Source organism: Achroia grisella, unplaced genomic scaffold (assembly GCF_030625045.1).
Source record: "Achroia grisella isolate CSIRO2021 unplaced genomic scaffold, CSIRO_AGI_Agris_v1 utg308, whole genome shotgun sequence".
Lineage (NCBI taxonomy): Eukaryota > Metazoa > Arthropoda > Insecta > Lepidoptera > Pyralidae > Achroia > Achroia grisella.
Window position 1 is genome coordinate 1,928,469 of NW_026712791.1, and position 25,989 is coordinate 1,954,457.

Genomic DNA, 25,989 nt, shown 5'->3' on the forward strand with positions numbered 1-25,989 from the left:
AACGGTTATTATATATTATTGTTTTATTTATAGTATTATCTTTTAAGTATCATGTAAATTCTATAGAATACCATCATCCATAGGTACCTATTAAGCTGACAACACTATTAACCTCTGCATATTCCTAATGTCCTTTCGCCACTATTACATCTAAGATTTCTAATTTAATCTACTAATGTCTCAGTCAACTGATATCTAAATTATTACAGTTCCGTATTATTATTATTATTATTATTACATATAAACGTACGTGAATTGTAAATGTAATAATATTACTAGATTTATTACGATATATATATATACAAAAGATTACATGTTTATAACTACATATTTTACTGAACTGTCCAACTATTTTATTAATTTGAAATACATTTGAGTCGTTGAAATGGGTTTGAAGAAGGTTTTACTTCTTATAAAGGTAGGGATTAGTGTACAGTTCGCAACACATACAAAGCTGTACCTGGCTAAACATCTGTTAGACTGTTGGTAGAAATTTATGAATACTATGACGGTCTGTGGTCTAGCGGTTTAACACACCACTTTACTTCTGATGGTCGCGGAATCGATTCCTCGCACAATGTAAACATTTGTATTCATGTGGGTTTGTAATGTTCTGAGTGTTTTCTATATACTTGTTATACTGAAATTATTTATATTAAAAAAACATCTATTCAAAAGAGCAACACACAAGTTTCTTGCTCATTCTTCTTGTGATGAATATGCATTGGTGAATCCGAATGAGTGGTAGAATCAAAATATGCTTATTCAAAATTGCCTGTAATGAGGTATGCCCGCGATTTCAACCATGTTAAACTTTAATATAAATAAATATATAATAATATAAATGTGTTATTCTGATGCATAAGCTATATTACTGTAAAGTTTAATCAAAATCCGTTCAGTAGTTTTTGCGTGAAAGAGTAACAATTATCCATACTTACAAACTTCCGCATTTATATAATTTATATATTGAGATTACGATGTATACATTTAAAAAAATGTTTGTGTATAAGTTGTAATTGTAATACCCATAACACAGGCTTCGTTTAGCTTGTCTGGATCTTGATTGTCCTGAGTTATTATTATTATCTATTATTACTGTTACAATTATATTATATCATATAATCATAATAATAATATGTGTATATGACGTTTGTAAACTTCACCGAAATCGCTTTTAACAAAACAAACACACAAAAATTCTAAGAAACTTTTAACGCAAATTTATAAAAATACAACAACCAATTGGGTATTTAGAATTTTTTTTTTTTGGATAATAATGAAATAATAGTCCTGGAAGAATACGCCATCGGTTGGTAGCTCGGCCTTAAAATATAAAGAATATGGATGAATATAGCTCATTTAGCCGTCATCGTGGTAATTTACTGGGAATTGACCACAATGGATTTTAAAAAAGAACACAAGGAGGTCGACCTGTTAAAGTTCAATCTGAAGCTGACAGTACCGATATACACGTAAGGATATAAGAGCAATGATTACTATGTAAGGTGAACAACGTCTATCCTCATAGATTATGGGTCATTATCAGATGATTATGTTCTTAATGCATCGTTTTGCTATTGCAAAACGATGCATTAAGAACATAATCATCATTAATTGGAATCTGAGATATTTCTCTGTTTTTAATTAATGCTCAATAACTAGTACAATTATTATTACATACATTTATTATTTAGAAATATATACAGATATATGAATAATAAAATTGAAAAGTTACAGATGTAATTTTTAAACATTTTTTACCTGTTCAACCATAGGTTGAATGAACGACCGTTAGGTAGATAAGTTATACCAGTATACTATACGTATAGTCGTAGTCTGTTGGATATAATAATATAATATGTATGTCATGTAACGAATTTTAAAAACATATCACTATTTTTACCAAAATCAAGTTCAAATCTTTTAAAGTTATAGGTAAGTATAGACATATAGATAACCACAATATAGATAACTACGACGCTTATCATAAAATAGTTACTAAAACTAAAATTGTGACCACGAATGTAATAGAAAAGACCATACTGCGTGACGTTATCAGACTGGGTAACCGAGTTGTGAACTGATAAAGTAAACGGCACAGTATCTGAGCCAACAGGCAACACCGAGCGGACGCGGCGCCCCGCAGCGGACGTCTGCCTACTGAGTGCACGCACATTGACAGCTGAAACCGTCAACAAATCAGGAATAATATTCCACCGCAATACGGTCTGCTAACCATTCACGCTTACGACGAAAAGCGGATAACACGTGGTCGACTAATAATAGCAAAACATGTCACATTGCGCATGTTTTCAGTAGTTTACACAGTGCGACACAGTGACCACCGAGAACTAGCGAGCTTGTTAACACAGAGTATAAATGTTCATGCCGAGTATCTGCGAAAACGTTAGCAATGAGCAACAACAGAAAGTGGAGAGAATACACAGCGGCATTAAGTGGTGAGTGTTTGTATTTTTCGGTATATATTTGGATTGAGAACACTGTATGTTCAGAAATATTATAGTTTGTACATCTGGTACGAGCAAAGCCGGCAACACCGAGCCGGCTTTTTGTTTACACGAGTCGTTTTCCTGTAATTTGTAAATATCGCGATGATAGTTATTTGCTTAACACAAATCTATTTTGGTTTAAACTTATTAAAATTTTGTTTCAAAAGTATTATTGTATATGTAATAATTACTTTATCGTCAATTATTTTTAAAATCGTTATTTCATAACGATGAAACAGTATTGCATGGTCCGACTGTGATATGTATAATTATATCGATTTTATCACACATGCATACAAATTATTAGAATCTTACTTTAAACAGCATTATTTTTTATTGAATGTATATTTCATTAATTGACATGGGGGGCCGCGCTTTACTCGGATGATATATCAAAGTAAGGTCTTATTTATCATCTAATAATAAAAAACTCGTGTCACAACGGTTGTTTTCTAAGTCCTACGAAATGGCTTAAATGATTTTTATTTTTAAGTGTATATTTGATAAATATAAGAATAAATTGTAGGCTATTTTTTATACAGCTAGGTAATAAGACCATACTTATCCAGATATATTTTATGTGGCAAAACAATGTTTGCCGGGTCAGCTAGAACAAGTATCAATAAGAAAATATTATTAAAATTAATACTATATAACTAAGTAGTAAAAAACCTAAGTCCTTTATATCCTTGTGTTTTTGCACACTTAGAATTAGAATTCCTATGCAAATTAGCAACTATTTATAACACGTACTTAATTAACACCTACCTACATTAAGTGCAGATAATGTTATACTAGTAAGAAGACATACGATTTAATAATTGTCGATGACAGTATAAATTTTGTACCTGCGTATCTACTTGGTAATAGTTTAGTATCAATGTGCAGTTGCACAGTGATACTAAACTAAAACCATAGAATATTATAAATAAGTGGACAAGATATTTATCTTGTGGGCATTTGCCCACTTTATGTTGGCAAGTTTTTGACAGGCATGGAGTGATATTTTGTACAGTAGTTATGCAACCATAACCATTCCCATAATTACGACGAATCATTAAAGTCAATCACAATTCTTTCATGCTTCATCACGCTTAGTGATCGGGAAATTCAATTACAAAAATCCAGTGTAATATTTTCCAATTGTACTGGAAAATATTACACTGGTTTTATTAGCAGTAAAATTAAAGCCTAGAAAAAGTGTAAGTAAAATTACATATAATAAATGAAAAACTTAGGCTTAAAAATGAAGTTCTCAGTTCGTTGCGAATAATAACATCTTTTTTTGTGTATGGTTGTGAAGTCTTCACTAAATTGATGATAATTTTAGCCGCAATAGCTAGAGTATATTCCTTTGTCGGTATTATACTAATTTTGGAACGAGTTCTGTTTTTTAGTACTTTTAGCTTCGACTTTACTGTTAGGCAGTACTGTCAAATTTAGAGTGTGCGTTCTCACACACATGCAAACTTTACGCCTACTACACTCTATCGTATCACTATTCGATCGCACTTTTGATTTGTTCATTTAATGGGTCGATGCCTAACATTGAGTCTAGGGACCGCAACATCGATATGCCGGCTTCACGAACTTAACTCATCACGTGTTAATTTGCCAGGATACAATAAATTAATCCAACCTTTTGCTTAATCCAACCTTTTTGGACCAACAGTCAAGTTTCTTGCTCATTCTTCTTGTGACGAGTCTGCATTCCGAGTGAGTGGTAGAATAAAACAATATGACTATTCAAAAGTGCTTGTATTCAGTTTATTTGAATAAAGAACATTTCTATTTCTATTAAATTTAATACGAGTTTGCAGTTTACCATGCCTGAAACAAACGAAAAAGTAGAATGTATGTACTATTTGTAGTATAAAAGTTTTTCTACAACATTGTAGGAAATAAAATATAAATAATATAAAGTGGCCTTGATACTCGAATTTGACAATCTTACCTACTACAGCACCTGTATTGATAATGTCCATTCAGTATTATCATATCTATCTATTAGTTTTTGTTCTTATGTTAAGTTATATTAAGAAACCTGATATGTATAGTGACATTTATAATATGTAGCATAGATATGTTACTTACCTTACCTACTTTAGGTACCCACAAGCAACAGGTTATATGTAATTTTTTTATTGGACATACCATATACCTACTGATATAAGTATCCAATAAAAAAAGATTTCTCTAATGGTATAAAATATTTCGGAGACGGATAGTATAATAAATGAAGACATTGGACGTAGAGGATATACTGTAGGTAGAAATATGATGATATCTGAAGTCTATTGTGGTTATTTTCCATTGTGAGTTAAGATGGACATACACTTATTGAATACGCTGGAGAAGCTAAATTAGGAGTATTTTATAGGTACTCATGAATCTGCGCTCACCATCTAGACTACCCAACTAGACACAATAAAAATTATGACGACATGATACATCAGTTTCCAGGAATTTCAATAGCGTAACCAAATACAAACTTTGTATCAAAATGGAATAAAAAGTAGACCAAATGTTATTCCTAAATATTTTTTATATAAAAATGTTACAGAAATATAAATTAAAAATATTGAAATATACAACCAGTATTGGATAGATTGAAAAATATATCTTTTAGAGCTCACACGCCAAATTATCATAATAATTGCCCAACAGACTTTTACATAATCGAATAAAAATGAAATTAATAAAGATAAGGCTACTTTTGCTCAAATTGTTTCTAATCAACATAATTACTGCATTAAATAAATTAGGTCACTCTTGAAACCTTTAATAATACAATTTTAGTTTTAAAGTCAGCCTTCAGAAACAGGCGGAGTCGCGGGAAACAGTATGTATTAAATATTAGTAAAACTACATATCAACATTGTGAGTTCTATAGTCGGTCCGTGACGTATTTTAGTTCAATATTTTATTTACTAACTATATTAGTTCAATAAAAGAATAATATTATTTAATTGTTTTTTGCAACAAATAAAATAAATTAGTAGTCCTTGCAATACATTACTACAGAATGATGCTGGTGTAGACCAATCGCCTAATGTAAATAATTCATTTTTAGTACTTATAATAGTACTTCTAAGGGAATTCATAACACAAGCAAAGAAAATTACTGATATATGACTCGATATAAATGTGTTGTCTCCTCGATATCAAAATGCACAGGTATCTACGTGAGAATACTGTCAATCTTTTTATTACCATCTGAGTATAACAATGTTATCTGCCATCAATCTAACAATAATAATATGTAAAACATTATCGGACTTATATTACAATATATGTACTTATATAGTACAGACTAGTATTTATAACAATATATTATACTCTTATAACGATAATATACTTCGACTTCCAGGTGATAATATTTGACAGCGACAAAATGTAACTTGCTAAATTATATATTGTTATAAATACATTTCAGGACATACCATTGAACTTGGCACCCATTCTCACCTCTTTTGTCGTAGAAGTCAACAATCAAGGCATAAATCATAATATTAAACTCGGCTATCATTTCACATTTATGTTTTTGATGGGATATCATTACTTTTTGATAAATTCATATAGGTATATATAATATATACTAAATGTGTAATATACATATATATATATACATATGCCGAACTGGCCGTCCAGTACAAGATGAGCCATTTTGATTGGTTATATTTGTTAAGGTGTTTTCAACGTAACAAATAAGTAAATTATTCCTTTATTACTCTGTACCATCCAAATGCTTGATATAATAAAAAAACCGTAAACGACAGTACTGCATTAAATAACTTATCAAACAAATTCTATTACTACACGTTTTACGTCGTCTATGCGTTTACGCTATTCTCAGAAATGGCTTAACCGATTAGAATGCAGTTTCCATTAAATTCATATAGAACGTTGTCAAGTACTTATATAAACATGTTTGTTGCAGGTGATAATATTTCTACTAAAAGTTCATATATGTATATATAATATATACAAATGTGTAATATATATATATACATATGCCAAACAAAAATATAAGTTATTTATATTGTACCATCCAAATGCTTGATATAATAAAAAAACCGTAAACGACAGTACTGCATTAAATAACTTATCAAACAAATTCTATTACTACACGTTTTAAGTCGCAGCTAGTTTAGTTATTAATAAAGTTATTATCTAAGTTCATTTTATGAAACAAAGTAATACTGACAAGAAGTTTTATGCGTCTGCTCTGTGTGGGTAGTCTTATCTTTTTTGCGACGACACATGTCACATACGGTTTGAAGAGTAGGTATGAAATCCAGCGTAATCACTGTCCATAATAGTCCTAACTGATTGTAGATAAGACATTGGTTCAATAAAGTAGTTATCTCTTCAAATGCTAAGCGTTAATATAAGATTATATTCTACAAAAAAAAACAGTCAGTCTTGAAATAATCTCTACAAATTGTACATAATAGTAATAAATAAATAATAAATACAAATTAAGTTAGTACTCAGAGTATGCATCTCATATATGAAGTATATATAATAATCTAAATGTATAAAATATACCAAAACCATAAAATATATATATATACATATATCAATTTGTAATTATATTAATTAGATGAAATTTACATTAAACAAAATTAGTAAAAAATATTCTATTTTTTATTATTTTATTTATTGCAATAGAGTAGATATAGAAAAATTCTTAGAATGCGTAAGAAGTTGTGAAAATTGATAAAAGTAAAAGAATTTCATATCGAGTTAATAATTATACTACATGCGACGATTACCTATTACTAAACTGACATATTACTTTATAATAATGATATTTCTGTGTATATAATTTTGATCTCTAATTTTATTTCCAACTAGGTATGTGGACTCATTATTAATTTCTACTATGTAAACATCTTATCATACGAAGTTATAAAGAAACGAGAGTATAATGTGCAATGTATCGTCATTATTCACTGAACGAATTCGATGACGTCATGTACATATATCGAGGTAAATTTTGGTTACATGCTATACCCGCAACTTCACCCGCGTGAAATTTATGACCAATGTATTATTCTGATGTATAATATAAGCCATATTATTATAAAATTTTATTAAAAGCCATTAAGTTGTTTTTTCGCGAAAGAATAGCGAATATCCGTCTATCCACACTCACAAAATTGCCAGTTTATAATATTAGTAGGTATGTAATATTATGTTATCTGTGATATTAGTATCTAAGATTTCCCAATCGTTACACAATCCTATGTAATGTCAGAAGAATTTTGATTACCAATTGATGCATTGACAGTCTTCCCTTTTCCTTAATAAGGTTAAATTTATGTCAATTCTAACCAGTTAACATGTAGTTATTGATTTGATTGAAAGATCAAGTAGTAAAAGAATTGCTTACACAATATATATTTTAATAACATTTATTAATGTTTAAGTATGTTTATATGATAATGTAATATTTACTTGGTAGTTAGTTTCCTTAAATCCTGCTATATAAATGAGTACAAATATGAAATAAATTTTATAAGAATAAAAAATACTAGTAAAACAGCTATATTTGTATTTTATATAAAAAGATGTACGGGACGAACTTCTGATTATGTGCCGTACCGTAAATAGCACATTTATGCCTGTAATAAGGCATTTATTGGCCTACAGGCCTAAATTGCTCTTTAGTATTAGGTGTAGATTTTATAGATAGATTCAGTTTTAAAAATATATTAACCAAATAAGTGTAAATTTACCGCTAAGCATTTTAAAAAGATATTTGTACCACTGAAAATCTATTCGACACACTATAATAATATGGTATATACCATCATCGGATATAAAACTATATAAGGCTAAATTTCAGCAAAATACAAGGTTACGTAATTATGACGTACCTACATAGTGTATTGCTCATCGATCCTCAGAGACCTAGTAAACTGGATATAGAGTTACACTCTACAATCATAAATGTATTAGGTATATATGTAATTAGTGCAGTCGTACTACATTACCGCAATATTAATATATCACTCCCTTCTCGGCTTTACACAAGTACTTAGTAAAACTGAACTTTCGACAGGAATTACTCTGTTGTTAAAATAAGCTATCTAAATCAAATTTAAGTACATAAACAGAAAACATTGACACCAATCAGTGTGAATCGTTTAAAGTAAATAAAGATATTTCAAAATTTATTTACATTTAAATTTAACATTAACATAACACTATCAGAAAACCAAGAAATATCAAAAAGCAATTATCGTATGTAAATTATTATAAAATCCTTCAACACTCTTTATAATACATGTGACATGTCATGTCGTTTATGTTGTGTTCCCAAAGTTACTTATTAACTATAGATATTGCATGTTTTTCTTTATTATTATTGTTATTTATTAATGACTGGTCTGAAAAAAACTGTTTTTAAAGTATATATATCATTTATTAGGAATAAAAATATGATTCTTAAATAAATTTTTGTAATAATAATATTACAAACTGCACTTATTTAGAGAAGTGAATAACTGCGCTTTTCTAGAAAATGAAAGAATATGTAAGGTCTAATTAACATAGTAAGTTATAATTACATGACTGTACATTTTAATAAATTGTGTTTTAATTTTACTTCACTTTCAACATTGTACAGTCACTATAAATAATAGCTTGTTTACACAACTCAAGAGTACTATGGTGTACAACTATAGGTATCGTCTAAAATTAAAACATAAGGATGGAAAAGTCTGGTGCAATTTTATCACTAAAACATGTAACTAAGCATGCTACAGCTATCAATGGAACCCAAATAGGCAATTAAAATTTTGTAACTGCCGAAGTATAAAATTTTAAATCACCATAAAAAAAACACTATCCTTTTTATTAATGTTAAAGGAAAAAAACTACAATCAGTTCCAGACTAATGTAGTGGGTTTTTACAAACAGGTAGGTATTTATTTTTACTTATCTGTATGTACGTGTTTTAGATAAATTTCGAGGTTATATGAAAGAACCATAATAAGAAAAACTTTGTATAAAAGTTCGTTTTAATAAAAGCTTTGATATAATATTATTTTTGTGATAAAAGTATGTAAAACTGTATTTAACGAATGACATAGGACATTCGAATAGGACAAAAACATTCAGTAAAGTCAAGTGTTGCAGTTATTAAGTTATTTAATAAACATGTTTCACATTTACAATATTGTTAATAGGAAATAGAATATAAATCATTTGTTATTATGTCAAACCGCAAATCCACAACGATGTGCCCTGTTCATATAATATGTTGGTCATCTGATATGTACCATTACTACTTACATTTCGAAAAAACCGCCAAAAGCATAGCAAACCATCAACAATCATTATCACATAAATGATAACTCTGTACCTGATTTATTACTTTTGATTTCATTATAAAAAAATACTCCCCTTCGCTATATATTTTAGAAAGTTACCTAAAATTCCTAAAATTTATAGCGAGAAAATTAAATTCAGTATTGCAATATGCATACTTAGTCAGATTATTATATGTGTCATATAATATTATATTCAAATAACCTAAATTTATTCAACATTCCGATTTTACATAAAATATTTAAATTATTATAGAATAAATCCTTATTTACCAAATATTTTGTTTGTAGTGTTGTATACAAGAATTATATAGATTTTAATTTTTAATACTAAAACAAAATTATAACATTCTGCCCACATATATACATATATTGTATATTGACCAACTTTAAGTACATTATTCAATTACTTCTTATACTTACGACTGTAATAACAATGACAATATTAAGCAAATAAGTTATTAACTATAAATATAAAGTATAACAACTGATTTGGCACCCTTTATTTCTTGCAACTCCACTTTAAAGTCATCTTTGTATTATATTTCATTCATTGTTTAAACACTTTAAACAGCTTATGAATCATGTTGCATCCACAAAACAATTATAGTACATTATTATATTAGTAAAGTACTAATGATCCCCCTTGGTATTTATTGTACTAGTTAATTCATAATGAATTTGGTTAGGCAATTGACCTGTCATCTTACACTAATGTTTCTCCACAATATACTGTTAGGGCAAGTAGCTGAACTATTTCATCGCCATCTGCATAGAATAACTACCACACGTTCTACTGTCAAAAATGAAAATATGTACTCTTGTGTAAAGATACTTATGGAAATGTGTATTACCGGTACTTCTTTTGCCATCAATATTGTATCTTCTATCGTATGTATTTTTGGATGCACTCCAAATATTTATTTTAAATCACGGGACAGCCATATCTTTGCACAATGTCTATACTATTATATTTTCAATCAACTTCAAAAAGATATGTTCTAGTTTCATAAAATTTACTATAATGCTGCCTATAATTGAAAATAGTGCAGGCTAACATAACATCCGTATGATGTACCTGCAGGAATATTACAAGAAAGAAATAATCGATATATCAAATCAAATCATCGTAAGATTTGATTAAATTTTCATGAATTAGTAGGTAAAGATATTGCATTTATATGTCATAATCCTGATATTTTTTTATATTATTTTGCTAATTTTATTGACTAAGAAACATGTACAAATTTTAAAGTTTTATTTTACAAATTTTGTAATACATATTGAATAGGTAAATATTTATTCCTGCTAATGTTACGCATATTAAAATATCAGTGTGTTTTAAAATTCATGCCATAAATTCTTTTGTGATTGAGTAAAGTCGAGCGCATAATAGAAACAATTTTTAACGATTACTTACTGATACTGGGCACTCTATTTTAATATTCATGATTTGTTCTAAAGTTCCATTATGTTTTTATATAGGTACACACATATTCCATATGTATGTATATTTTTTAATATTTTTATGTCAAATCATTGACATAATTTCCATGTTTATACTATGAAATTGTGTACTCAAATGTAATCCGTAAATTATGAAATTAGTTCCATAAAATGTTATTAGCTACAAGTAGCTTCACGGTATATGGCATTGTCGTAAAGATGTATTGTATAAATGATACTTTAATAAAGCGTATAACAAAACATTTTTTATTTCGATACTTTTCAAATAGATAATTTGTAAGACATACATATAATTAGTCGTGTTTTGTTTTATATGCCGGCCGGGGTCATGTATTAATTTTATATAGGCTGTCACGGAATGAGTAATGTAACTTTATGACAAATATATTGTGTTTCACAATACAACTAACTTCACTTGTAACAAAACTGTGAAAAACATAAATACAATGCTATCAATATTATCGTTGGTAAAAATAATTTATAATCATTAAAATCTGTTCAACATAATAACATACATACAAGACATATACTATGAGTTACACACGAATACCTTATCTCCGACATCAAATAGCATATATTTGATGTCGGAAAATGCTGTGTAAGAGAATAAGTTCACCATAGTACAGCTTTTTACTCTAATCATTAAAAAAGCATATTATGTATACATCTATAAGATGTTACTATGTAAATCACACACACAAAAAGAAAGAAAAATCAGACTATTTAGCACCAAAAATTTTCTTTTAGTAAGTTACTGTACAATGTTAGTTAATGTGTTTTACATAGTACTAAGATCAAAATGTGTTAATTTCAATATATTAATAGACTGTCTAATTAAACAAAAATTATAATATTTATTCTATGTCTATGAAACATAATTATGTTCTCATAAATATTCTTTTGATCTAAAGGAAACTGTTCTGAATCATTGGTGAAAGTTATTATTTTCTCCAACTACAGAAGAGTACAATAAAAATAGAAACTAATGCTTTTCATGATAATTCAGAGCGGGCTGATTGGGATGATAGGGATGAACCAATAGTCGACTTTCTTCGACCTAATATAAAACCTAATTAATGAGCAGTGTGGTAAAAAAATACAATAGAACATACTGTATTTATGTAGGTACGTTTTCATTTTAATTTAACTTTTTAAAGGTAAATTAAAATGTAATTTCTGCAGCCTACTTTAGTTTCAATCACCTATAAAAAAGGAGAAAGTTTTAAACTTTATAAGTACATTTTTTTGTATCCATTCAGTAATTATGTAGGTTACCCAATGTATTTACTTTTTTAATTGATTGTTATAACGTCGTATGAATGTTTAACATTATGTCTTCAAAATTTTATGTGTACAGAAATAATTTTTATATTATTTCATAAATATATACATCGTACACATACTAATATATATTTAAATATGTTCTTAATCATATAAAACCATAATACTCTTGATAGTAATTTTATGTAAGTTAATGTTAAGTGAGTTTATGTAATACAAAAGAATAAAATTATGTAATCCTTTAAGGAAAAACATAGCACTCTTAATTCGAAGGTCTTTTGCAGTTATTACAAATCATGACCTACAGCAGTCTACATGCGAATGGGACATATATATATTACATTGATTAAAACAATTTATCCATCTAGAAAGTTAACAATATACTTTTAAAAATATTAATAAAATTTACAACTTTTGTTCTATAACATGTTAATAAATAATTAACATTTTCATTTCTACACTCTAAGCTAATGTTTGTTTTCTGCATTTAGAGTCTCATTTGGTCCCTAAATATAAAAAAAATTGTAATATATTCTTAATACAAAAATATAATACGAATCTGTTTATACCTGTAACGTAATTGTTTCAATAGACATTGTAGGTTATGATTAAAACGTATAATTAGTTAAACATAAAGGCTATATTAGTTAAACATAAAGGCTTATTTTTATTGCCCCAGTTGCTAGGACTGTACTTTCTCCGTCGGGTAGTACTTACATATCATACAATAAATAGAGTAGTGCTTTATCTAATTTTTTGTAATTAGATTTTAAACTTAAAACGAGTTGAATGATTTGTAATGTTTGAATTAATGTAGTATGGTATTAAGAATGTAATTTGGAAGCCGTATTAGTAAATTCCTAATAAATTCACAAGAAGTAATCTAATTTGATCGTCGTCCTTTATCTATCACTAGTGCCCCGCCAGAGCATACTATCTGCACAGGTGAAAACTCTCCTTCATGATCATATCATCCCTTAAAAAATCCACTTTCGGTTTAACAGATAATACAAAACTACAAAACAAAAGATAATACAAAATCCGATATTTTCTGAATAAACAAGTAGTATCTATAAGTATGAATAATGTATTATTTTCTGAATAAATAAGTAATGTAAATAGGTACTTGCTTGAATAATGTATTATATTTATTTTGCTACAGATAGATATAATTGGAAATTCTTCAATAAATTCTCGATTGATGTCATCCATCCTGTGAAAGTGACTTTAATCGCTCGTACAAATTATTAATTAATCATACCTATACTTTTAATATACATACATATGTACATATTTGCGAACAAAATTGACATTTAACTTTTTTATGCTTATCATTATATCATATATCACATATCACTATCATAGTCAACGATTTAAGAAGTAGTTGAAATAAAACTTATGAAGATTCAGAAACAATCGTGTATTTAATACTATTTCTGTAAATCAATGCATGGCTTCATAAGCCTTATCTATACTGTATTGGACTTATCATATACGTACATATCCTCAATCACGTTTATTCATAGATATACAAATTACAGAAGGTCACGGTAGTTATACGTGAAGTCTAAAGTCTATAATTTAAGATTTTTTTCCAGAAACAGTGTCATAACACAAAGTTCAACTTAACTATTGAATAAATCATACGTATATTATATTTTATACTGTAGTCATGTCTAGACCAATAGCATTCTCTTAAAAAGTCGGACGGTTCGACTGCCTCGAACGGATTCCAATCGAAACGGATTGAATCGAACGGCGTTGGCGGCACGGGTCGTCCGGATAGATGTATGAATAATCTAAGCTTAGGTTAAAAGAATCTATGCACGATTTAGTTGAGTCAATCTATAGAAGGATGAAGGTTAGATGCATTTGTGGAGTCAAATAATACACGAAGTATTTAGAGATAACATACGATTTCGACCCGATCAACGGTGTCATCATATATCAAATCGTGACAACTCTAATTCAAAGGTAAATTTACGATTTTAGTTGATTATCGAAGCATTATTAGAATCATAGAGTAAATAACGACTACAAAAACCTTCAAACGGTTGACGCTACACTTTAAGCCAAAAATCTCTACTTAAACGTACATATGCTTAATGTAGATTGAGTGCGTGTGTAGCACGCAATCTACATTAAGCATGAATATAAATAAATACCAAAAATACAATCATTGTAATCTCCTTTTGAATTCGATTAAAAAACAGAAATAATTTCATAAACGAAATCCTGTAATAAATCGCAACCCAGAAAGCTTTCATTTTTCAACCATTGCATAAGATTCCAAATAAATTAATTTACAGCCTTCAAATATTACAGTTGCAGTCATCAGTCAACGTTGTTGATTAAATGTCTGTAACGGATTAATAAAAAATGTATTTTTCATCACAACAACCACAAGCCAGAGTGATCAATCACATCTTAAAGGGACATTTTGTAGCTTCGGTCAAGATGATTCATTGTGTACTCCTTCGGAATAAACTTTTAAATATGTACTTGTACTTGGAAAAAAAAGTAATTTCTAGTTACAAATCAATGTTAGTTTTCAACTACTGAATTTACATAGCCATACATAGAACATAAATTTACTCCAGGACTGAATATTAAATTGACATTCACAGGAATTGTTTATAACCAAATAATAATGACTTAATATATTTTTGTTAATAATAATATTGTCGTCCAGTGCTTAAAATATTACACTGACATATATCCTGGTAGATTCCGTTATCTCTTATTGTCTGCAATATTAAATTGGTTTACATGTAATAACCTATTATTAAATTCCAGCAAAACAAAGTGTATAAAATTTACACTTCCTAATGTAAGACTAATAAATTTACAGTTATTGCTTAATGACGAAATAGTAAATTTTGTTAATGATATAGTTTTTTTAGGTATAACAGTGGACTCGAAATTACAATGGGGGCCCCATATTTCAAAATTGGCCAGTAGACTCAGTTCTGCTGCATATGCAATTAGAAGAATTAGGCAATTAACAGACGTGGCGACGGCTAAACTTGTATATTTTAGTTATTTCCATAGCATAATGTCTTATGACATACTGCTGTGGGGTAAAGCAGCCTATATAAATACTATATTTATTTTACAAAAGAGAGCCATACGTTCTATTTATGGTATGGGTTCAAGAGAGTCATTACGTCAGAGCTTTAAAGAATCAAATATCCTCACCGTTACTTCACAATACATTTATGAAAATAACATGTATGCACGGAAGAAGTTAGAGAGTTTTAAAAAACTCAAAGACTGTACAAGTAGAAACTTACGCAATATAAATAAGCTAATTTTACCTAAATGCCGTCTGCACAAAATCAGTAATTCATTCTACGGTAATTGCGTAAGATTTTATAATAAACTGCCAGAATCTGCATTAAATCTGACAGAGAGGCTATTCAAATCTTATATTAAACAATTTTTATGTAAGAAAGCCTATTACAGGATAGACGAATTCATAGATACATATCAAGTAAATAATTAGTTTATTAGCATACAACGTTATAATTTAATTTTCTCATTGCTTTCTTGATTTAATTGATTGATTTTAGAAATATGAAAACGTGAGCGGTTTTTGTATTGATTCATGCATTCTTATGTAAAATGTGAATACTATAACTATCAGATGGCAATTGTAAGTAGCTTTGACGTAGTCTAGTGTTTTGAGTAGTCATGCTCACTAAAATGTCCAGACTTGTGGCGGCGTGGTGGGCCTGGTCATTGGGCTTCCTAAAATATGGTCAAGAGCGCAGTGATGGCTGGCTCATCCATCATACTCGTGAACGGGTGCTGTTTGTAGGGACTGGTCTGCTCTAATCACTATGACTGATGTCCTCTTATTAATTGTTTACCCAGTTGGTTATATATTCAATATTTTTTCTGTTTGAGTATTTAATTGAATTAGTGCTAATTGGTGGTTTGTATTCACACACTTAAACTTAAAAATGTAAAGTAATAATAAAATTATTTAAAAGAGCAACACGCAAGTTTCTTATTCGTTCTTCTTGTGATGAGACAGCTTTCCGAACGAGCGGTAGATTAAAAAATGTAATGACTATTCAAAAGTACTTCAATGTAAGTTTATTTGAATAAATGATTTTCTATTCTATTCTATTCTATTCTAAAACTATATTATTACTAGGTATATCGAATACTAGGTAGTAATACGCTCAAAGAAACTTAATTAGGTAAATTAAAAATGTAATTACAATTCCCTGTAATATCTATAAGAAATAATTACGTTCGATAATAAGCCTAAATGAAGAAAAGCAATCAAATCAGTATGTCATCACGCGTCGTTCCCGACACGGCGCTATTAGGGCTGTCACTCGCTGGAGCAGAGATAATGGTTACTCTGCGAAAAAGCTGACGCCTCTGTTCACAACGCTTCATTAGGGCCCGAGTGACCTCCGTCTTCCTACTGGCGATTAGATGCTTATCCTTCTGTTTTTCCTTTGTTACGCTTTTTGCAAGAATAATATATTTTTTTATGAATTTTTGATGAATGACTGCCACTTTGTTAGCTTTACATCCCTCACTTCCATTTGTCTTTTATCTATAGGATGTAGGTCTAGTAGGATTATTATACTGATCTTTAAATCTTAAAATCATATCAGAACCAGTATTTTATACAGTATGCTTACTTTTTATATATTACGCATAATCCTTTGTCATGTGCCACATGTAGGTATACACAATAAACAATGGTTAAACAGATATGCAAATACTTTGGACTTGATAAATGACATTTACATAGCTAACTCCACAACATAAGGTAATATATTATATTAAAATTATTTATTGCCATTACAAATTTGCAATTAATTATTTTTTTTAAGTCAACGCACCCTATATTCTCCAGAAAGTTGCAAACGCATATCTCATGAACTAACGTAATATCACTAGGAAATCTTGACTACGTCAATTTATTAAATTCAACATTAAATACGAATGTTACACTACACAAAGGACATAAGGAAGGACATTGTCCTTAGTAAATAATAGACTATTCAAAAGACTAATTTATTTCCAAATCTGGTGTCAAATAGTACTTATGTGTCTTATGTCAACTCGTCACACACACCACCATATACTCGTCAAGTTGACTGAGAATATGGTGGTGTGTATATAGTGGACGTGGTCACGTATAGATAACCAATACTATATGAAATAATAGATAGGTATAATTAGATCAATTTACAACCTACTATATTTTAAATTTTAAACCTACTAAGGGCACATAGCACTTAGGACAAATGGCCATTGGAGGAGTAAAGTCCTCGAATGGCGACCGTGGACCGGAAGACGCAGCGTGGCAAGACCTCCGACAAGGTGGACCGATGATCTGGTCAAGATGGCTGGAAAGCGTTGGTTGCGAGCAACGCAGAACCGATCGTCGTGGAGATTTTTTCGTTCAGTAGTGGACGTCTTATGGGCTGAAATCATGATCATGATGACATCCTACTAAAAGATTAATTAGAAGTAGATTACAATTTAACTTTGCAGGAGAAACTAGAACACTAGCAGAAGTGTTCGATATTTATTGCCTAGTTTATGTTTTGTCGTAAGGACATTATACAAAGAGGTTCTAACAAATTACACCAATAACACTCTGCTTTTGTGCTTCCATAAATTAATTTTTAACTTCTAATATTCCAGCTACCTTGATCACGGCAGCGGCGGGGACAACCGTTGGATGGACATCGCCCACACTTCCAATACTCCTAGCAGAAGACTCACCAATCCCGACTACTCCCGACCAAAGCTCATGGATCGCGTCCCTCATGATTCTATGCTCCGGTAGGTAATTAGTAATGTATATAGAACATATCTAATCCAAAATATCAATGTTTTTTCTTAGCTCCAATAATTGTTCCATGTCAGACAACATTTTTTTCAGAATTTTTGAAATCTTAAATATTACGTATATTTTGACCGTCACATAAGACTTAGAACTATTAGTAATTACTAAACAACATTGACCAAAAATTTATTCTATCAAATAGATACTGTCATAATCGAGGTACAATGTAAAAAGTCGACTGCTTGAGTACCTCATATTCATATTACCTATTACAGACGCTAAAAAACTTGCTTTGGAAGCTGTGGTTCGGTTTTAGGGTGGGATTAGACATTAAAATTATAAAATAAGAGGTATGATATCTTAGTCCTCCAATATAGCAACGAAAGATCGGTATCAGGGACGTCACATGAATAGATGACGTCCATGCTGCTGTTCATAATGGTATATACATAAGCAACGATTACCGCCACTTAATTGAAAACATAGGCCGAATAATTTAATGATGCGGCTTCATCTCTAGTGTGATTTCAATATTCCTGCATACTAAACTAGCTTTACAAGTGTGTTTAAAACACTAACAGTTTCACCGCTCCATCTCACCTATTTCTACCGCAACTATACTTTCAATAAATATATTCCTATTAATGAGATACTATAAAATTAAAGTGTACTTTGGCATTCCATAATTCAAATTTTTCATCAATAATCCGCAGATATTGTCATTATCCGAGGGATATTGCAAATTGACCGTATATTTTTACTTATATAGTAACTAATCGTAATTGTGATTTGATCCACGTGATAAAATATATATTACCAAATATACCCAATTTTCTTCTAATACCAAATACTATGGTGTATGCAAAATTACATGATGTGTAGTTATACTGTTATAGTGCCAAAGGCATACATATATTTATAATATTAATAACGTAAGTAATGTATGGTCTCTTATGATTTGCAGCTGTCAGTCCAATACCAGCAGCTTACCTGGCAGACCGAATTGGCAGAAAGAAGACCCTCCTCCTGGCGGCTGTGCCTTACATCATTGGATGGATCCTAGTCATGTTAGCTAGCAATGTGTCAACAATATATGCGTCACGTCTAATCTGTGGATTAGGTTATGGAATTGCTTATACGGCAGCTCCAATGTATCTTGGAGAAATTGCATCTGATGAAGTACGAGGTGCCATGGCTACTCTCATCACAGTTATGTCAAAGGTAATTATCACTTTTTATTAAAATAAAATAATTTAAAGCTATGATAAAAAAAGTATGACATAATTAGTTGATATACATACGAGTATAAAACGAATGAATTTTTCGATTAAAAAAATAATTGAAAAGTTTTTCTTTATTCAAAATCAACAATCAGCTATATATAAAGATATAAAGACAAAAAAAGCGTTCTACTCAAATTGTATATAGGGAACCAACACGCTAATGATCTTAAACTAAAAAAGATTTCAAATGTAAAGAAACTGTCGCATAACGAACAAAAAACCATCGCATTAGGAACCTCCTTCTTTTGCAATGGGTTTGGTCCTATTGTTACATACCTATACATAGACACCACGAATATGTCAAGGGCATTGTGACCAAGGGACAAAAAAGTATCTCGTGTTTGTGTAACAAAATGGAAAAATACAAATTAAAATAATCCAAGTAGATATAAAAACATATCTTCTATATCAGGAAGACAAAGTTAGAATTTTAACGTAATATAATCCTATTAGTTAAGTAGATGCATGTATTTGTGATTTCGCAAACCTTGGCAAAACCTCAACACAATTGGTTTTCTGATCTAATATTTATTTATATTTTCATTTTGCTTTTAATATGTATTATTCTATTACCTCTCTCTCTTCTCTAAATATCACACCTGTGCAAAGGTAGCACAAGTTGTAAAAAACCCTTGTTATAAAAATAAACAAGAATATCTATGGCCATATGGCCTATATAGTAATAATATACTGAATCCTTCCTTTTCATGAAGACAGTAATGTATTATTACTGTCTTCCTATAAAGGAAGACTATTCTAGTAATATTATTATATTTTATTAAACAATTTTTGCACTTATTTATTACAACAACCCATTTCATCAAATCAGTATTGATAAATTCTTAACTAATAACTCATTATTATTTACTTACTTTTCAGTTTGGAATCTTGTCGCAGTACTGTATTGGCCCGTATGTATCCATGATGGGCTTAGCAAGTTTCAACATTGCAATACCGATACTCTTCGTAGTAACATTTAGCGCCATGCCAGAATCACCATATTACTTTATAAGGGCGGGGCGTACTACACAGGCAGAACAATCATTAAAGAAACTGCGGGGCAAACATTACATAAGAGAAGAACTGGACAGCATGACGGCGTTAGTAAATGACAACATGAAAGAAAAGAGCCGTTGGAAAGACTTAATTATAGTCGGAGGAAATAAAAAAGGTCTTATAATACTTTTAGGAATATACTTCACACAACAATTCTGTGGAAGCACTGCCATCATATCCTACGCTCAGCAAATATTTGGCGCCGCTGAAGGTGGATTGGGAGCTAAGGAATCGTGTATTCTCTTTGGATCCGTACAACTCATGACCTCGGCAATATCTTCCCAGCTCGTCGACAGATTAGGAAGAAAGCCACTGTTGTTGGTATCATCATGTGGCGTTGGTTTAGCTAACGTTATTATAGGGGCGTACTTCTTCATTAAACACGAGAACAGCGAATTTGTTGTTTCTCTTCGATTCATTCCTATTATTGTGATACCTATATTTATATTTTCATATACCATAGGATTAGCTACAGTGCCTTTTGCAATTACTTCGGAAATATTTCCGACAAATATAAAGTCCAAGGCTACATGTGTTATACAGATATTCGTGGCACTGATGACATTTGCAGTTACAAAATTGTACCAAGTGGTAGCTGATTATTTAGGTAATTACGTCGCATTCTGGGGCTTCGGACTATTGTCTGTGGCTGGAGTGATATTTATTTTAATATTGTTACCGGAAACAAAAGGGCAGTCATTTGCGGCCATACAAGAGAAACTGTATTCAACAAATGAGAAGGTAGTATATGATAAAAGTGACGATCAGTTGGGGAGAGTTAGAATAAATATCTGACATTGAAATACACTCGAATGATCTCCAATTTTATTTTAATACTTAAATATATTACTACAATTAAGATTTTATATGTAATAATGATTATATTTGTTACTAGGTACTTAAGATTATTTACTTAATTTATTATAGAATTATATTCCGTCCTCTTGGTCATAATCACATACATATAATTTGTAAACATCTTTACATAAACACTAATTATTGTGTATACAAATGTTAGATTGATATACTTATAAGTAACTTCAATGACAATAATAAAGTATCTCTATTTTAATATGATTCATATTTGATAAACGGAATACTGAGACCGTAAAATAAATATTAAGTAACTTATAAATTATCTTAGATATCATCTAGGGAACGATTCATCAACCATTCATCAGAGCAACGATGATGCAGTGGTATGAATCTGTTATTATGTGGTTATGAGCATTGTAAATGTTGCAACAAAGTAAAGTTGTATATGGATTAGTCTATTGCCTTTTAACTACTTATCCTTTACCACATCAACAATGTTGCACATTGCTGCATACATCATTTCTTATAATACCTATTTAATCATATTATGTTATCAATTTTACATTGTGTTCTTGTGGGACCAAAATAGACTTTCAGTCTCGAATATACAGGTTACTGGCCTCGATGTAAAGGGGGTCTGGTCTGTTCACATGGATCTAATCTAAATGTTAAAAACAGACTAATAGCATAAGCCGTAGTTGACATGGGTGATATCAATTACTTTTAATATATTTTGTATACGCATTACCTTGTAATATATTTTGCATTTTAATCACGGGTATCCCTATAGGGCGACCATTTCACACTTCATTAAGTCACTGGAATTGTACTACACCTGAATGTTTGTAATTTCTTATTGTATTAATGTACTTAGTACAGATTATAATTACTGAGTAGGTAATAGTAGTAGTAGTAGTAGGTGATACGAAATGTTCTGTAATATTCCAGCAGTTTTACGAGTTCAATCTGTAGATCTATCTCAACTCGTATATGTTTTGTTGTTTGTATTATATGGGTATATGGTATATGAAAATCAGTTAAGTCCATACCATTTGTTACGATAATAGTTATTTTTTATTATCTATATCCTAGGCTAGGAATTACCTATAGCTAGGCTAGGCCATGCTCAGTGAGCTTAAAATCCTCATAAAACGATAATTTCAGGGACTCCACTATAAGTTCCCTATATTTAAATAAAAATCACAAGTAAAAAATTGCAAAAGCTTTTGTCAGTTTGATCACGGGATAGTATAGTTACCATATCTTTAGTTAATTAGTATGTGAGAGTTGTTAAGTTTTCAAAAGAGCGCGCATGGTCATAAACCGACCAATGTGATCACTTCCGTTAATATTATTCTGGACATGACAATTCTTCCAAAAAAGTCTGATAGTTTTCCTTTATTAAAACGAAAAAGTAATAAAGGTTGACACCCATAAAACTCTTTAAGTTGTAATTAGACGTGGGAGAAGTTAACGTAAAGGTTACCCAAGCAATTTAAGTGAATACCGCCTAAATCATAAATCTTAAATTTTTATGACAGTCGCAATTTGAGTGAGTAATTAAAAGCAATATATTTTTTTAGTAAAAAAGTGTTTTCTCAGAATTTGTTATCTGTACATCTACAATTCTATAGTTACTTAATGTACTAATTTCGCTACTGAAGTAAGAAGATTATTTAAACGCATTCATTATTCATCAAATACTGAATAGTCTATGTATATTTCAGGGCCTGATTTCTATGAAATTTATTTTATTTAAATAGAATAAATAAATAATAAATAAATAGAATAAATAAATTTCTATTTAAATAAAATAAATTTCATAGGCACAATTTTATACCATTTTGTTACTGTTATAAAATTAATAACGGAAATGTGGGTTAATTTATAATTTGAATTATTATCTGTAATTTCTACATACTCTCTATTAATGTTTTTGGGGGGCCTATAATGATCATGATTATTAAACTTCATACATGGTCCGCTATATTATATCCTATAAAAGGAATTCAATTGAAATGGATTTTTGTCGTTAATTATTAGGTATTTTTATATATAGTACCTATTGTAATGAACGTAAAAATGAAGAGAAATAATGTTAGTGGTAGATAGAAATATTTTTTTAAATCCTGATTCATATGTATCTACTTAAGTACAAAATGATAGATGTAAGTCAAATGCAATCGTTATATATATATTACTATTGTTATAATTAGTTACATGAAATAATTTTATAATATAAATAGAAAAACGGAAAGCATTTACGTACTATTGTAATTAAATTGTTAGCAATTTGTCAAACTTAACAAAAAAAATAGAAATAAAAAATCTACCAGTTGGAGCTGTAATAATAATTTTAACCTAAACAAAAGTTATTTTACTGACTCTCCTGACTGACTGAAATTAAAAGGCAAACATCGATATTAAATCAAAAATTTATTCGAGAGACGTAGTTCGCCCCCTACCACGTTGGATTTAAATATTCCCAACTTATATATCTTGAAAACGTGAATGTGGGCACGTCAAGTGTTGCCTTTATCATGAAGTGGACAGGTGTTATTTATTTTTTTATTTTTTGTATGATAATGGAAGCTTCCAACCGCCTGCGTTAATGATTTACGCTGGCGAAGCACTAATAGAGTATGATAAAATGAGAGCATGAAGTCAGGCCGTTAACCCATCTTGACAAATTCTCCGAGAATTTGTCATGATGCCAGGTGGAACGGCGTCGAAAACAACCTGAGATGGTACATTGCTAACAATGTACCATCATACATTGCTAACAAAGGGTGAACAGTCCACAATACCCTCTCCTAGTTGTTATTGCCTTTGACTATCCTACCTAAGATAACAGTCGTAACCGTATATAGTTATATATGTTTTGCGAGCTGCTTGGCACCTGAAGAGTAAGGCAATGCAATACAGGATAAGAGGCATGACGTTTGTCCTTCGGAAGGGCAACGCATGATCGGTATCCCGGGAGTTCTATGATAACGTGCTGTCCATGTTGTATGTAGGTCCATGTATAAAGATGATTAGAATTATACTCACCATCAAGTAAGCCGCCAGCTTATTTAACATTCCATTTACATAATAAAAAGGGATATCTTTATATACATATTTTATTACCACTGTAAATGCTGGAAACAAAATTTAATTTACATACCTATACTATACCGCCAAATTTTTAATGCTTAATTGGGTGCTTGAAGTCTTTTAATAAACACGAAATGGGAAATGGCTTTTTTCCCTGTAACCATGATTTATGCTTTCGTTTACTGTACAAAACTTTGCTCGAAACCAGGATTTCTTCATGCTCCAAATAACACCCTTTCACCGATGTGTTTAAATGAACTTTGCTTTTACATATTCATTACACCTACCAATGATCTTACATGTAAATTTACCGTTACAGTAATATATCTTTTGTTTTCTTGTTAGGTAAATTATGAGCATGTATTATTCTATACCAGACTGGCTTGCATGGCATTGCTTTGGCTATGCCTTTCATATGCACATTAACTTTTAAGACTAACTTATATATGATATTAAGGCATTATTCACCAGTAACCCAATTCATTCGGTAACATACTGTCTCAATTTGCATTAATTTATATAATATTTTTTCATTTATAAAAGAGACACCAAGTAAATATACTGTTTATAAATGCTCATTGAACGAAACCTACTATTTTAGAGATCTAATTGACTTCAGTAAAACTATCTACTAAAAATTAAATGGCTCTGAAAGTTATGATTGTAGTTTTATTGAATAATATAAAGTGCAGTAGTCAATGAATTATTAAATTGAAATTACTTAGAGAAATATTTAATGTAACTCTACAAATATTTAACAATAAAAGAGTCAAAGATATTATGTAAGTGTAGCCTATAATTATTTATAAAACAAATTAAGACATCAGTCTGAAATAGGTATAAAATAAAACCACATACCTAAGTATCACCAGTACGAAGACAACTACGTTGACCTCTATTTCGCACCCCCGGAATAAAAAGTCGGACAGTTTTCATTTATCAATGTATCAAACAGGTCAGAGTTATTTCTTCTTTCAATATATTTTCTATTAAACTGAATATTCGTTATGTTCGAACTACTAAAGGATAATAATTGGTGAGGAACTTTTTAAAATTCCTAAAAGATAGTAATAGAAGACATTTTTCTAATGTAACTGAACAAGCTAGCTGATGCCCCCTCTTGATAAACCTCGCCTTTGTATACTGCGGGAACGACGATGCGCGACGCGCGACTAAAATAACACCACAGTGACTACAAAACTATGCAGGAAAAAACAGAATTTAGATTATATACAATCGTATTTGTATTGCAACATATCGTCGTATTTTTGTAATTCAGAAAACATTACCATTAGTAGACATAGTAGACAAAA

General features: G+C 30.0%; 1 protein-coding gene across 1 annotated transcript; it reads left to right on the plus strand.

Moving 5' to 3' along the window:
• Positions 1–2,000: 2,000 nt before the first annotated feature.
• Positions 2,001–24,380, plus strand: LOC131843477 (facilitated trehalose transporter Tret1-like). Its single transcript, XM_059192142.1, has 4 exons — positions 2,001–2,462; positions 18,281–18,421; positions 19,390–19,646; positions 20,588–24,380. Exons 1-4 carry the CDS (start codon positions 2,417–2,419, stop codon positions 21,557–21,559), a joined length of 1,416 nt encoding a protein of 471 aa, XP_059048125.1. The 5' UTR covers positions 2,001–2,416; the 3' UTR covers positions 21,560–24,380.
• Positions 24,381–25,989: the final 1,609 nt, after the last annotated feature.